Source organism: Gossypium arboreum, chromosome 12 (genome assembly GCF_025698485.1).
Source record: "Gossypium arboreum isolate Shixiya-1 chromosome 12, ASM2569848v2, whole genome shotgun sequence".
Classification (NCBI taxonomy): domain Eukaryota; kingdom Viridiplantae; phylum Streptophyta; class Magnoliopsida; order Malvales; family Malvaceae; genus Gossypium; species Gossypium arboreum.
In genome coordinates this window covers 90,279,552-90,293,675 of record NC_069081.1, presented here as the reverse complement: position 1 = coordinate 90,293,675, position 14,124 = coordinate 90,279,552, and the positions used below count along the sequence as shown (strand labels likewise).

The following is a 14,124-nucleotide window of genomic DNA, read 5'->3' as shown; positions in this document are numbered from 1 at the left end:
CAAGCAAGCACAATTGAGCAAATTGCTCAATTTAAAGCGGAAGCAACATTGAGAGAAGTAGAGGCTCAAAGAAAATATGATAAACTCCAGCTAAAACTTAAAGCGGAGGCAGCAACGAGGGAAGTAGAGGCAGCAGCAAAGGCAGCAGAGGCAACAAGAAAATATGACAAACTCCAGCTACAACTTCAAAATATGATGAAGATGTTTCAGCAAAATCAATCGTAGAATCCGCCATATTCGACTTTTGTTTTCTTATTGTAAGAATATCTTAACAATATAACTTTTGAATATATCTTGTTATTTCATTTATTAATTTAGATCATATAAATATTTCTTTTGTGATAGTATCATTTAGATTTGAAGTTTTTGGTTGGATTTGAAGTTACAGGAAAATATGTTGAAAATTCGGGTTCTATATGAAACAAAAACAAGTTGGTAAAATCTGTTAATGTTAACGGTGCTTTTCCCACAAACGTTGCTAAAGAACATGATCTTTTGTGGCGATTCTAACTACAAACGCCACAATATGCTCATCTCTCTTGCGGCGTTTGTAAAAAAAAAAAAGGTCGCTAAAAATCATGTTCTTTAGTGGCGTTTGTAATAAAAGCGCCGCTAAATATCATGTTCTATAGCAGCATTTGTAGGAAAAGTGACCTAAAGATCATTTCCTATAGCGGCGTTTGTAGGAAAAGTGTTGCTAAAGATCATGTTCTATAACGGCGTTTTCCCACATAAGTGCCGCAAAATTTAGCGGTGTTTTTATAACGGTGTTTTGATAAGTGCCGCTATAGGGCCAAAAAAACGCCGCTAAAAACATGTTTTGCTGAAGTAATCCAACTCTTTTTTTATACTATACTAAGGTGATGTTAATATGATAATTATTTTTTTAGAACAAATATTTTCTCAACCATATTTTAAAGCCTTGAATGTCTTAAATTAAAAATTCGTGAGTTGTCCATGGTATGTCTGACACTATTTTCTCAAATGTTATCATACTTTACAATACAGTGCAAGAAAACATTTTCTATTTACATAATTAGCATCGACCTTATAATATTTGGGTTCATAGTCCAAATAATTTGTAATTTTAATTTAAAACTTATATAAACTTAATTTGGAGAAATATTTATATTAGGTTTTTTATAATACATAGATGAAGTAAAAATTAATATAAAATTTATAATATATAACTTTTATAAAAAAAGTTTTTAAATTATCCAAAACTTTATTAGCACTTCTTATAAATAATACATTTTGTCATAATTTTAGAAAGTTATTTTTTATAAATAAGTTAAGATAAAAAAATTATAATATTTTTATGAATATATAAGTATATTATTTTATAATATATAGCGTGAACACATAAATAAATTATGTCCAATAAGTAAATAAGTTATGTTCATACTTCTTGGCCATAACTTTTATAAAGAAATATATTATAACACTTTTATAACATGTAAAATACTTTTATAATAAACTTTTGGCCATAACTTTAGAATTTTGTAGTATTTAAATAATATAATTTTTGCTATAACATTATAAAATACACAAATTATTTTATAATATAATTTTAAGATTTATAATATATATATATATATATATATATATTTTCATAACCATCCCAAACACTTTTATGTTTTCATGCTTATAATATAATTTTTATAACTTGTATGAAAATAATATTTTGAAATTAAATTTGGATGTAATTACCTACAATTATTCTGATTCTCGCCATTTCCCCTAAGAATTGGTAAGTATAATTGGGGTTTTTCAATTAAACCCAATTCGGTGAGACTCACAAATTATAATGATTGTCCGAAGATGTCACCATTGTGTAATTACAAACAATTACACCCAAATCCAATTATTAGGTAGCTAGGTTTTGAAAGTCACCTAGTAATTGCATTTCATTGTAATTGCTTGTAATTACACAAGAGTGGCATGTTTAGATAACCATTGTAATCGATGGGTCTCATCGAATTTGGTGTAATTGAAACAACCCAATTACACTTTCCAATTCTTAGGGGGAGGGTGAGAATTGGAGCAATTACACAGGTAATTACATTCAAATTCAAATTTTAAAAATCTTTTTATATAAGTTAAAAAATTATATTATAAACATGAGAACATTATGGGTGTTTGAGATGGATATGGCAAAAAAATTTTATATTAAAATCTTAAAAATTATATTATAAAATAATTTATGTATTTTATAAGGTTATAAAAATTATATTATATAAATCCTAAGAAAGTAAATTTTGACTAAAAAGTTTATTATAAAAATATTTACATGTTATAAAAGTGATATATTATATTTATTTATAAGAAGTTATGGTCATAACCTATTTAAGTGTCTATACTATATATTATAAAAATAAAATACTTATTCATAAAAAATAGTATAATTTTTTTATAATAACTAATTTATAAAACAACTTTCTAAACTTTTGACAAAAAATATATATTATTTATAAAACGTGTTATGAAAGTTTTAGGCAATTCATAAATGTCATATATTATAAATTTTATATTATTTTTAACTTAATTTATATATTATAAAAATAAATATAACTTAGCAAAAAAAATCTAAATTAATTTTATATAAGTTTTTATAATTGAGCTACAAACTATTTGAATTGTGAACCCAAATATTATAAGGTCGATGCTAATTACGCAAATACAAAAATGTTTTATTGCACCATATCATAAGGTATGATACCATTTAAGAGAATGATGAGAGACGCAAGCACCATAGACAACTCATGAACTCTTTAATTTTAGATAATCAAGGTTCCAAAATATGGTTGAGAAGATATTTATTGTTCTAAAAATATCTCATATTAACATCACATTAGTATAGCATAAAAAAATTAGATTATATTAGCATGTTACATATTTCATAACTTTAATTATAAGTGGAATTTAGATAATTCATACTTGAAATATATATGTAAGAAGGAGATTTTAATAATCTTAATGGTGCATATCAAATTCAGATAAAATTGATGATAAGGAGCATATGTTAAATATTAAAGAGGAATAATCGAACAAATATGTACTAGAACAATTAGATAAAATTGCATATGATGTTTATTTTTCTTGTTGTTTTATTAGTAATAATATGATCAATTACTTTTTAAACTAACATAATATATATGATGATTTAATTTTAATTTTGTTACTTTTTATAGTATTTAATGTTTTTTTTAAATATAAATTATATTACTGTATAATTGTAACTTGTACTACTAAAGATGACATAGGGAATTACAATATAATTACACTCTTTCAGCCAAACACGTCTAGAAAATTACAATTTTTTGTAATTACAAGAGAGTGCAATTAGTATCCTAATAATTACAGTTTCATGCTCTCCAAATACACCCTACCTAAAATATTTTCGCTTGAGTGCTTGTATATGTCTTGGTTGTTTTTGGATGTGTTACCAAGCTCTATTTATATCAACGAAGTGAATTCTAATTGTTTATAGTAATTAGGGAAGGTAAGAGAAGTTAAAAGCATTAAAAACGCAAGTTATTACAGCTTTGGATATTGAGGTATTGATATTTAGGAGTATATTGGTACTTTTGATAAAGATAGTCATTAGAAACATTAAGTACCAATACCATAAAGATAGACATCGGTATTTCTGGGTAGTTATTAACACTTCAACAACAAATATTGATACTTTACTCTTTCAAAAAATATTATAGCTACTAATCTCTCAAGATATCGATACTTGAGTGATGATATCTATATTTATGAATTAGGTATCAATACTTTACCTTTTAAAAAGGCTTGTGAATACTGACCTAAGGGGTGTTGATAATTAAGGATCATGTGTCCGATACTTAGTTAACTACTTTAAGACTTTAAAAACATTTTTAAACTCTTTAAAATTATTTTCACTATTTTAAGTCAAATTGTATTAAAAACTTAATTTTTAAGTATTTATAATAATTGAAAATATATTCTAAAATGTTTCTTTTGTATTTCAATATAATTGACTAAAGAAATAATATGAAAATTTTATCTTTAAATATTGTTATATAAAAATGTTAATATTTTCATTATTTTAAGTATAAATATTTATTTTTACATTATAAAAATTAATTTTTTATAAAATAAATAAATAAAAATTTTAATTTGAGTCAAATAACTACAATTTTTAACTTGTAAATTAAAATTTTAAAATTGTTAGATACACCAATTCAAACCAGTTTTCAATTTCTCATTTTTATCAATTGTACATGTAATAGAAGGATTTACTTACACGGTATAAAATTAAAACTTTTCTACACACTTTCATATACTTTTGTATGATTATTATCTTAATGATTCAACCATCATATTTCATATTCTATTCACATAAATCATGCATGTCAAATTTGATATAAATTAAAAATATCCAACTATTTATTTTATGTAAAAACTTTCAAATTGTTCAATAAATATTAACATATACACTATTATAAATCGATATGATAGAGATATCGAATTGGTTCAAAACTTTATATGAATGACAAATATAATTATATTAATAAATTCAATAATTAGATCATAAAATATTAACCGTGCAAAAATATACTACAATTTTACATCTGTAAATAAATCCATTCCCAAATATATTATTTTAACCCATTAAAAGCTCAATGAAAATAAAAGATGGCAAATAACTGTGTATTTGATTTTTGATGTCACTAATATAGTAGTAATTATAATAAATGGACAATGATTAAAATTAACCAAAAACACTTTCAAGAGCATCCATAGACACTACTTGAAAGCTTAAGGTAGTGTGAGTGATCAATTCTTCCCCTCTAAACAAAATCATTGACCACTAAAATTCTTCACTTTTCAAAGGTACACCCTCAAGGATATATTTATATAAACCTCGACACAACCCAAAACAACCTAAACTCGAAATAAATAAATAAAAAACCCATATTTGCTTTAAGAAGAGTATCTAGTCCTCTTATGTGACTTCTTTGGAGAAATTAAGATAGAGGTGTATGGCTTAATTGCTTCACGCTTACTGCCTTTACTGACTGATTCTGATTCTTCTTCAGGTTCCTCGTCGTCACTATTAATGTTGCTCGGAGTGGTCCGGTTTTGGTTTGCTCTACGCTGCAAAAGGAAGGCATTGTAATAGTAACAAACAAGTTCTTCCCTACTTTTGTTACGGAAATACTTGTAGATCTCGTCCCAGAAAGATTTGTCTAACGACGGCAAATTTGACTTTATGATAGACGAAAACATGCTCTTTTCTTCTTCACCCCAAGCAATAGCAACATATTCACCCATCTGATCAAAATTCCATTTGTTGAAAGCTGAACCTAGCTCAAGCTTGATTTTCATTCTTTTCTGGCTAACGTGAAACCTTACACATTGTATAGAATTTTGAATATGGCAACCACATGAATCCGGTCTTCCTTTCCCGATACGATCAAGTTCAATAAAAGTCCTGTTTTCTTTCTTTTCCAATGGCCAAACACGAGTCCCTAACCATTTTGAATCACTTTCTGAAACTACCCCTGTCCACTCTGGTACCTCAACTTGAAACAATGGGCCAATAGGAACTTGAATGTCGACATCGTAATCAAACACTGACCCTGGGGTTGCAGTGTCACAAGTTCCATGCAAATGCTTGCTGATCCCTATCGTAGAACCGTCCAAATCACTATGATTCCCTGAGGAGGAGGGTTGTGATCGATCCTGTCCTTTTGAAGTCTTTTTCCCAAAAAAGACCTTCCTTGTGCAACTCAGCCTCTCTCTAAGGTTATACCCGAATTTCCCATTATCGTCATCATACATGAAGGGATGCATCTTCTGATTTTTCTACAAAGTAAGCACACAATGAAATAAATAAATGTTTATGGAGACCAATAAATAGCGCAATACACAACCAACAAGGAAAATATATGTATGGTTTTGGCTAATAGCATTATCAACATAACCATTATCTTACATGGTAAGGCTAATACGGAGACAAGCCACAGGCAAAGAGTATTATTTCATGCTCGGGAAAATTGGATAATTGTCAAATTAAACCCCGAGAAAAGCCGAAGTCAAACAATATGGCTTAAACTTATTTAAAACCCCTTTTAACCAAACTCAAACTAAGCCATCTGCAATCATTATTTAGTACTATGAAAAAAAGAATACAAACAGTAAGTTATTCAAATGATCTCACAGAAGATGACCGCAAAATGCATAGATTCTAAAAGAAACTTCAACCTGCAGACAATTTTTTATAATTAAAAAGAATGACAAAGCCAAACATGTCCGTAACTGATAATAAAATGAAAAAGGGATACTGATTTACCACTTATCCTTGAATAGATATGCAATTTTACCATAAGAAGTTTCGAATATCGATAAAAAAAAATCACAAGTTTGACAAAAGAATATTATGTGAGAGTCTTAACAAAATATTCTATCTTCTATTTTTTTTTAACCAAATTAGAGAGTACAACGGAAAATTGCAATCATGAGTGGTAAATTTAATCTATCATCCTAAGTAATGGTTAATTTGAACCTAATCCCCAAAAAATAGTAGCATAGCTTTTGAATGACCACAAAGCCAGAAATTTCAATGTCAAAAAGAATTATTTGAGAGAAGTTAATGCAATGGTTTTCTTTAAAAAAGACAAACTACTTATACAACAATGTGGGTGAGGAACTGAATAAGAAAGGAAAAGAAATAGAAGTTATATATAAGTTAGAAATGAGAGAAAATGGAAAGTTACAGGTGAAATGGGTAATTTTATAAATTAAATGGCCCTAAATTTTGAAGATCATTAATGAAAATTAAAAACCTTACCACACGCGCATGCATGGGGAAATCATGTATTTAAAACGAAATTTAAACAAAAAAACACACGAGACTAAAAATATTAAATGAATACAATTGTTTATCATTATTTTGTCATCAATCTTGAGTTAATATCAAGTTAACTTATAACACTAATTCAATCAACAACATTATTAATATACACAAATATATAAAAATTTAGAACGCACTTATAAGTTATTAAAGTTTCAAATAAAATTTAAAATTGTTTTAGATTAAATGATAAATGAAAATTTTTCTATATGCATGTCAAATCTCATGGATAATTTTTATTGAATTATAAATATATAAAAAGATGAAAACACCCTCATAATTATATAACTTACTACATAAATACAATGGTTTGTTGGTAATTCCCTAACTGAGTTGGGAACCAGTTGATAAGTGACATCAACTCAATAAAAGGTTTAATCAACAGTATAGATATTTAAAATTTTATGTTAAATAACACTTACACCCTTTATCTAGTATTTTTCCAAAAATAAGTTTTTTTGTAAGTTTCAACCCGTGACACCAATCTCAATGAGAGAAATTATATTAAGAATTGGATAAAAAATTTATATATAAAAAGTCTATATATGAATTGTTTTTATTAATTTCATATAAAAATATAAAAAGAAAAAATACTCTCATAAAAATATAACTTAATACATAGAAAATTATTTTAGTTATTTTTCAAATAAGTTAGTACATGTCTAACTAACTCATAACATCAACTCAATCAAGAATTTAAATATAATATAAATAGATATTATATATAAAACCTTGATTGAGTTGATATCATAAGTTAACTAATCATCAACTCAAGTATGAAAACATTAAAAGCCCATTTCTTTTAAATATCAACAATTATTATTGTAAAAGTTGTTTATGACTTTTAATATTTTATACAATATCTTAAAAGAACTTAATAATCTTTTAGAAAAAAAGCTTCAATCTTAAAATTTTTCAATTTTAAAATAACCATCCACTTCCGTAAAAACAATCACTCAAAATAAAAAATAAAACCATCAATAATTTAAAAAACTTATATATGATCAATTCTATCACACACATATGCATGTAAAAGTTACGTATTTAAAATACTGGATATGTTTAAAAATAACAGACAGAATGTATGATTTGAAACTAATTACTAATAACACATGCAATATGTAAAATATTAAAATGAAAAGTTAGATTAAATTAGGAATAAAACAAAATTTAAACACATTTTTTACGATATCTTAAAAGAACTTAATAATCTTTTAGAAAGAAACTTCATCCTACAAATTTTACTATTTTTAAAAATAATTATCCACTTCCATGAAAGCAATTTCACTCAAAATAAATAAAACCATCAATAATTTAAAACTTACATGTATTACATGTATATTAAAAATTCTATCACACACGTAAGCATGTAAAAACAACATATTTAGAATACAAGAGTGTGTTTAAAATAACATACAATAAATAATGCAATATATACAATATTAAAATGGAAAAATTAAATTTTGAATAGAATGAAATTTAAACCCGTAAAAACATTAAATTAAGAATATTTTATACAATATCTTAAAAGACCTTAATAATCTTTTAGAAAAACTTCATCCTAAAATTTTACTATTTTTAAAATAACCATCCACTCCCATAAAAACAATTTCACTCAAAATAAATAAATAAAACTAGGGTAAACGTTCGATCGAATCTAGTGAAAAAATTGAGTTAATCGAGTTGACGAGTCCTATTTTATCATCCTAACCCGATTTGAAATTTTTTCAAATCGAGCGAATAAAATTGTTTAAGTTAAATTAAAAAAATAAACATATCAAATTAAAATCTTGTTCCAAGATAATTAATTTCATGTTAGAATATATAAATTTAAAATCATAAATTTTAAAACTTTTTCAAAACAAAATAAAAAAATATACTACGATAAACTTGAATTACTAATTAACTTACTTAGAAATTTTTTAATTTTTAACTTTATATATTTTTTGAATTTATTTTGAAATTTTTATAAATATTTTGAATTTTAAAATTATTTTAAATTTTAAAATTATTTTGAATTATTTTACAATTTTTTGAATTATTTTACAATTTTGTTGAGAGAATCCAAAATGCTCATTTTCAAACTTGACAGAGACTAAAAAGATATTTATACCAATCTATTATTTGAATTGTAAAATTCAACTCGATTCGAACTCGAATTACTTATTCGAGTTTACTCGAATAATTCGAATAATGCGAATTTTAAAAAAAAATCGACTTTTTCGAATTAGATCAAATTTTGCTTACCCCTAAATAAAACCATAAATTATTTAACAAACTTACATGAATATTTATAATTTTTATTTTTTACAAAATATGTATGAAGCATAAGAATTTTTTTGTCACCCATATAGTGAAGCAAGTTAATTTAGCATAGATAACATAAGTAAAAATATTTTAATTATAAATTAATGGTCATTTTCTTTCCCATTTCACCGCAACCACTATGTTTGCATCCATACAACAAAGTTCACTATTGATTTTAATCACTCTACTACAATGACGCCACTATTTTTTATCACACCCCACATTCAAATAGAGAGACAAAATGAGAGTACACAAATTAATGGTTTTAAATGAAAGGTGAACAAAACTCGATTCAATTCGAAAAAATCAAAAAATAAATTCGAATTTCGAGTTAATTAAATTGAGTTAAATTTTACAATTTGAATAACTCGAATATTCAAATAACAGATTGGTGTAAATACTATTTTAGTCTATGTCAAGTTTGAAAATGAACAAATTGATCACTTTCAATAAAAATTTCAAAATAATTTTCAAATTTTCAAAAAATTTTAAATTTCAGAATATTTATAAAATTTCAAAAAATTCTAAATATATATATATAAAGAAAGTTAAAAATTAAAATTTTCTATAATAATAATTTTGGGTCTAAATAAGTTAATTAATGATTCAAGTGTATGATAGTATTCTTTTACTATTTTACTTTGAAAAAGTTTTCAAATATATATGGCTTTGAATTTATGTGCTCTAAAATGGAATTAGTTATACTGTAACAAGATTTTAATTTAACACTCAAACAATTTCATTCGACTCGATTAAAAAAAATTCAAATCGAGTTAAGATGATAAAATAGGACTAATCAACTCGATTAACTCAATTTTTTCACTTAATTCGATCGATCAAACGCTTACCCCTGAATGAATGTGATGAAATATGACACACATAAACAACCTAAATCTAAGGGCATGCAGAGTGATGAATAGATATGTTTAGAACAATGACAGTAAAAGTACAACGGAGGCCCTTTACTAAGAGTCAAATTACATTTTGTACCATTTATTAAAAAAATGAATAAATTAATCTTTATACGTTAGAATAAAGGGCAAACTGGTCATCTCTATTAAAATTTCATCAATTCCTAAGGTTAAAAATTGGTCAAACAGTTACAGGCGACGTGCCACCTGCATTTCATGTTAATGTACATGAACCAATTTTTAAAAGTAGAAATAAAAGAAATTTTTAATAGAACAAATTTGCTATTTAATCTAAATTACATGGACTAATTTACTCATTAGTAGATATGCAAAATACAATCTCACTCGTAATATAAGAGCCTCTCAGTACTTTATCAACAATGGCTAATTTTGCTACTTTCCTTTTCTAGCACCAAGATGGATGACATGCAGCTGATCTTATTAATCACAAGGAAGTAAAAATGCATAATGGAGCATTTTCAAGCAAACTACCTCCACAGCATTCAATGAAATTGAAATTTAAGAATGATATAAATTATTCTAAGATCAATTAACAAAATAAACAATAAAAGGAACAGGTGATAAGTATATTAACATCTAGCTTGAATTAATGAACAAAATGCAGGCAAGCTTAGAAAAGGCTGATGCGTACCTGCAAATTGGACTGGCCAGCACTTGAACTATCATCCTTTCTTCCAAAGGCAGCTTCCCGAAACAATAAAACCTGCTTCCAAAGTTCTTCACTCCCATAAGCCGTCCATTTTGAACTCTCTGGTAATGAACCAACCACCAAAGCACAAGGATCCTTTGCAACCTCGTTAACCCAATTAAGCATTTCCCATGTAGAATCCCGTTTTCGCTTATGAGATGAAAAGTTTTCCTTAATGCTGTTTGAATCTAATATCATAACATCATCATCATCAACAATATCCGTGTATTGCTTACATTCAACACAATCCTCATCCTCGTTACACATTGAGTTGGTGCCACTTTTCGCCATATCGGAAGGCATATCATCTACATCGATTAAAATGAACCTCTTTTCACACTCCGAATCAACCACCGTACTCTTTAGATCATCATCATTCTGCAAATTTTCAACCAACGTACTCTTTAGATCATCATCATTCTGCAAATTTTCAACTTCCTCATAACGTAAAACCCTCTTTGTCAAATCGATACGCATAGATTCCTCCCCTTTTACGCACTTATCTCCTCTATCTGACCCTGCCACTATACTCTCCTCAACTTGTGAATATTCCATAACTTTCTTCTTCGATTCCAACAAAAACCCTTTAAGCTCAGCTCCCAACTCCATCAAATGACCACTACAATTCGATTCAATCTTCGAGTCTTCACTTTGAAAAAATTGTTCCAACCATCTCTCTAATGAAACTAAGTACTTAACATAAACTAACTTAAGAGATGAAGCCACATTTAAATCAAACCCAGATTCTTTAGCAACCAAATCCCATAACCCACTTTTTGAAACAGCATTGTACCCACCATTCTCACTTACAACCAAGAAAAGCTTAAACAAATCCACAGGTTGCCCATCTGCAAGCAATGGAGGAAGAGGCCGATAGCAACCTTGGGCACAAACCTCTTTTAAAAACAACCCAAGAAACTTGTTAAACCAGAACCTAATCTTATCAGGTTCAGATTTCAAAAACAATCCTTCAGAAAAGGGATCGAGATCGACCAAAGCTGGCTCGAGTTTTTCTAGGGTTTTAGCGCAATCTAGTGAAGACCCATCAGCTCTCATAGACCACCCTGCCATGGATTTCGAATTCAAAACCTAAAAACAAATAATTCTTTGTATATTTGTATAATCATTCATTCTTTCACCAAAAACGCAAAATAAATAAAATTTTGGGGGACCAAAACGAAATAAAAACAAATTAAAAAAAAAAACTCACAACTGAAATATTTAGATTTTAAATACCAACTAATCATCTGGGGTCTTGCATGCTATCAATTTTTTGGCGGAAAAAATGAAAATTAATAATCTAGGGTTTTGATTTGTGAATTTTGGTTTTGTCCCGCGCTTTCTCTCACTTTCTCTTAATTGCAGATGGAGCGAAAAGAGGAAAAACGGCTTTAGAATTTTTCTTCAGGGGCTAAATTACAAGGTTTTACAGATACAAACCCTTGAATAGAAAATCCAAGATTCTCAAACAATTTTGAATTTCTCTTATAAAAATTTAGACTAATTAAACAAAAAATTTCAAAAATAAAGAGAGAAAATTGAAAAATAAACATACCAGTATTATATTTTTTTCCTTTTGGCCCCTTTGGGGTGTGAAAATAAGCAAGGATTTTCGATAGCCCCTCCCTTTAGACTCCCTTTGCCTTTGGGGTTTTTTTTCTTTTTCACCCCTCAAATTCTCTCTTTTGCTACTTTTTTTTCTACCCTTTTCTTTTTAGGGTTTTTTTATTAAGCCCCTCTCTTTTTGCTATTTTTTTCTCTCTCTTTGGGGTTTTTTTTTTTCAAATCTTAAAAGAAAAAAAACTCTTTGGGGGTGAATAATGAATGTGTTAAATATATATATAGGAGAGAAAAAAAGTATGGGCAAGTTTTTGAGTAGGGTTTCAAACAAAGTCCCCCACCCCCAAACCCTTTATTTTATACTAGTTATTTGTCATGATTGGTTAACCTTTGGTTAATTAATAACCATGGGTTGAGGGGATAGTTTGGTAATTTAAAATCTCAAGAATAATAAAAGTTTTTGAGGAAATAAAGTTTGAAAAATTTTTAAATATTTTTTTATAAGTTTTTTAAATCTCACAAGTGAGTGACAACTCATATCTTTTAAAGTATAGTAAAAATAAAACTCGTTTATATTTGAGAAGCATCGTAATTCGAATCTCATCAGAAGTCTTATTTAGTGATAGATCTGAAACCATCGGCTTTCTTTAAAACATAATCTAACTATTAGATTGTTTTTTATTAGTTTTCTTTAAAGCTTTATCTCATTAATAGTCTTATTTAGTGAGAGATTCAAATCAACACAATTAACTCTCTTTAGATCTTGAATTGAGATAACTTTTTTCCTTATAAATATTTTTGTGAATATTTTAACTAATGAAATTTTATACATATTTGGATGAAATCTTTTTCTTAAACATTTATAAATTTGTGATATAATTTTTGTTAATGATTTATGGGGAGAGATTCACTTATACAAGTTTTATACCATTCCATAACTTTTATATGAGTAATATTTTAACAATCTAACCGTTAAATTTATTAATGTAATAGTACTTGTCATGCATCTAAATTTTTAAATCAATCGATATTTTTATCATATCGATTTAAAATATTGTCTATATTAATATACATTTAACAGTTGAATGTTTTATTTTACACGATTATTTATATTTTCCCATGATTTATACATCGCAAAAGATGTTATATTTTTATTTTATATTATTATTTATGAATTTGAAATAATTTGTGTTTATACAAATTTTTTAAAAATATACTAGATATTTGTTATTTAGTTATAAAATTGGATATACATATTTATCCTTATCTTCATGATTTTATGTATATACCCATATAAATAAAATATCAAACACAGAAGAGCTTTTTTTTTAATATTCTCATTTTAGACTTTGATAATATCTTCTCTTTGACACAATATTTAAAACTATTCAAAGCTCATCATCAACCCATAAATAGGAGGATAATGTGCTTTAACTACTCGAACCCACATCCTCCTACATTGACAACAATATTCATGTTAATCGAGTTAAAATTCAATTTGCAACACAAAAGAGTTTTTAAATTAAGGTGTTTGATGAAATGTTTAAAAATTTGAATTGAATTTTTTAATATTTAATTTTTAAAATGTTTTGATAATTATATTAGATTATATATATAATATAATAAGGTATATAAACATTAAAATTATAATAATAGGTATCTATTTTTTATTTAATTTTATATTTTTTAAAGATAAATTTTATAATTTTTCATTTATGTTTCAAAAAGCACATTTACATTTAAAAAAAAAA

The 14,124-nt window shown here is 26.5% G+C and overlaps 1 protein-coding gene across 2 annotated transcripts; it reads right to left on the bottom strand.

Annotated features, from left to right (window-relative positions):
- Positions 1-4,653: 4,653 nt before the first annotated feature.
- On the bottom strand, positions 4,654-12,712 carry LOC108479766 (AT-rich interactive domain-containing protein 1). 2 transcript variants are annotated; one of them, XM_017782542.2, is made up of 3 exons: positions 12,369-12,712; positions 10,757-11,902; positions 4,654-5,838 (listed from the first exon to the last, which is right to left on the bottom strand). In XM_017782542.2, exons 2-3 carry the CDS (start codon positions 11,882-11,884, stop codon positions 4,954-4,956), a joined length of 2,013 nt encoding a protein of 670 aa, XP_017638031.1. In that variant the 5' UTR covers positions 11,885-11,902; positions 12,369-12,712; the 3' UTR covers positions 4,654-4,953. The 2 variants fall into 2 exon arrangements, with proteins under 2 accessions (XP_017638031.1, XP_017638032.1); XM_017782543.2 differs by having other exon boundaries at positions 10,757-11,877.
- Positions 12,713-14,124: the final 1,412 nt, after the last annotated feature.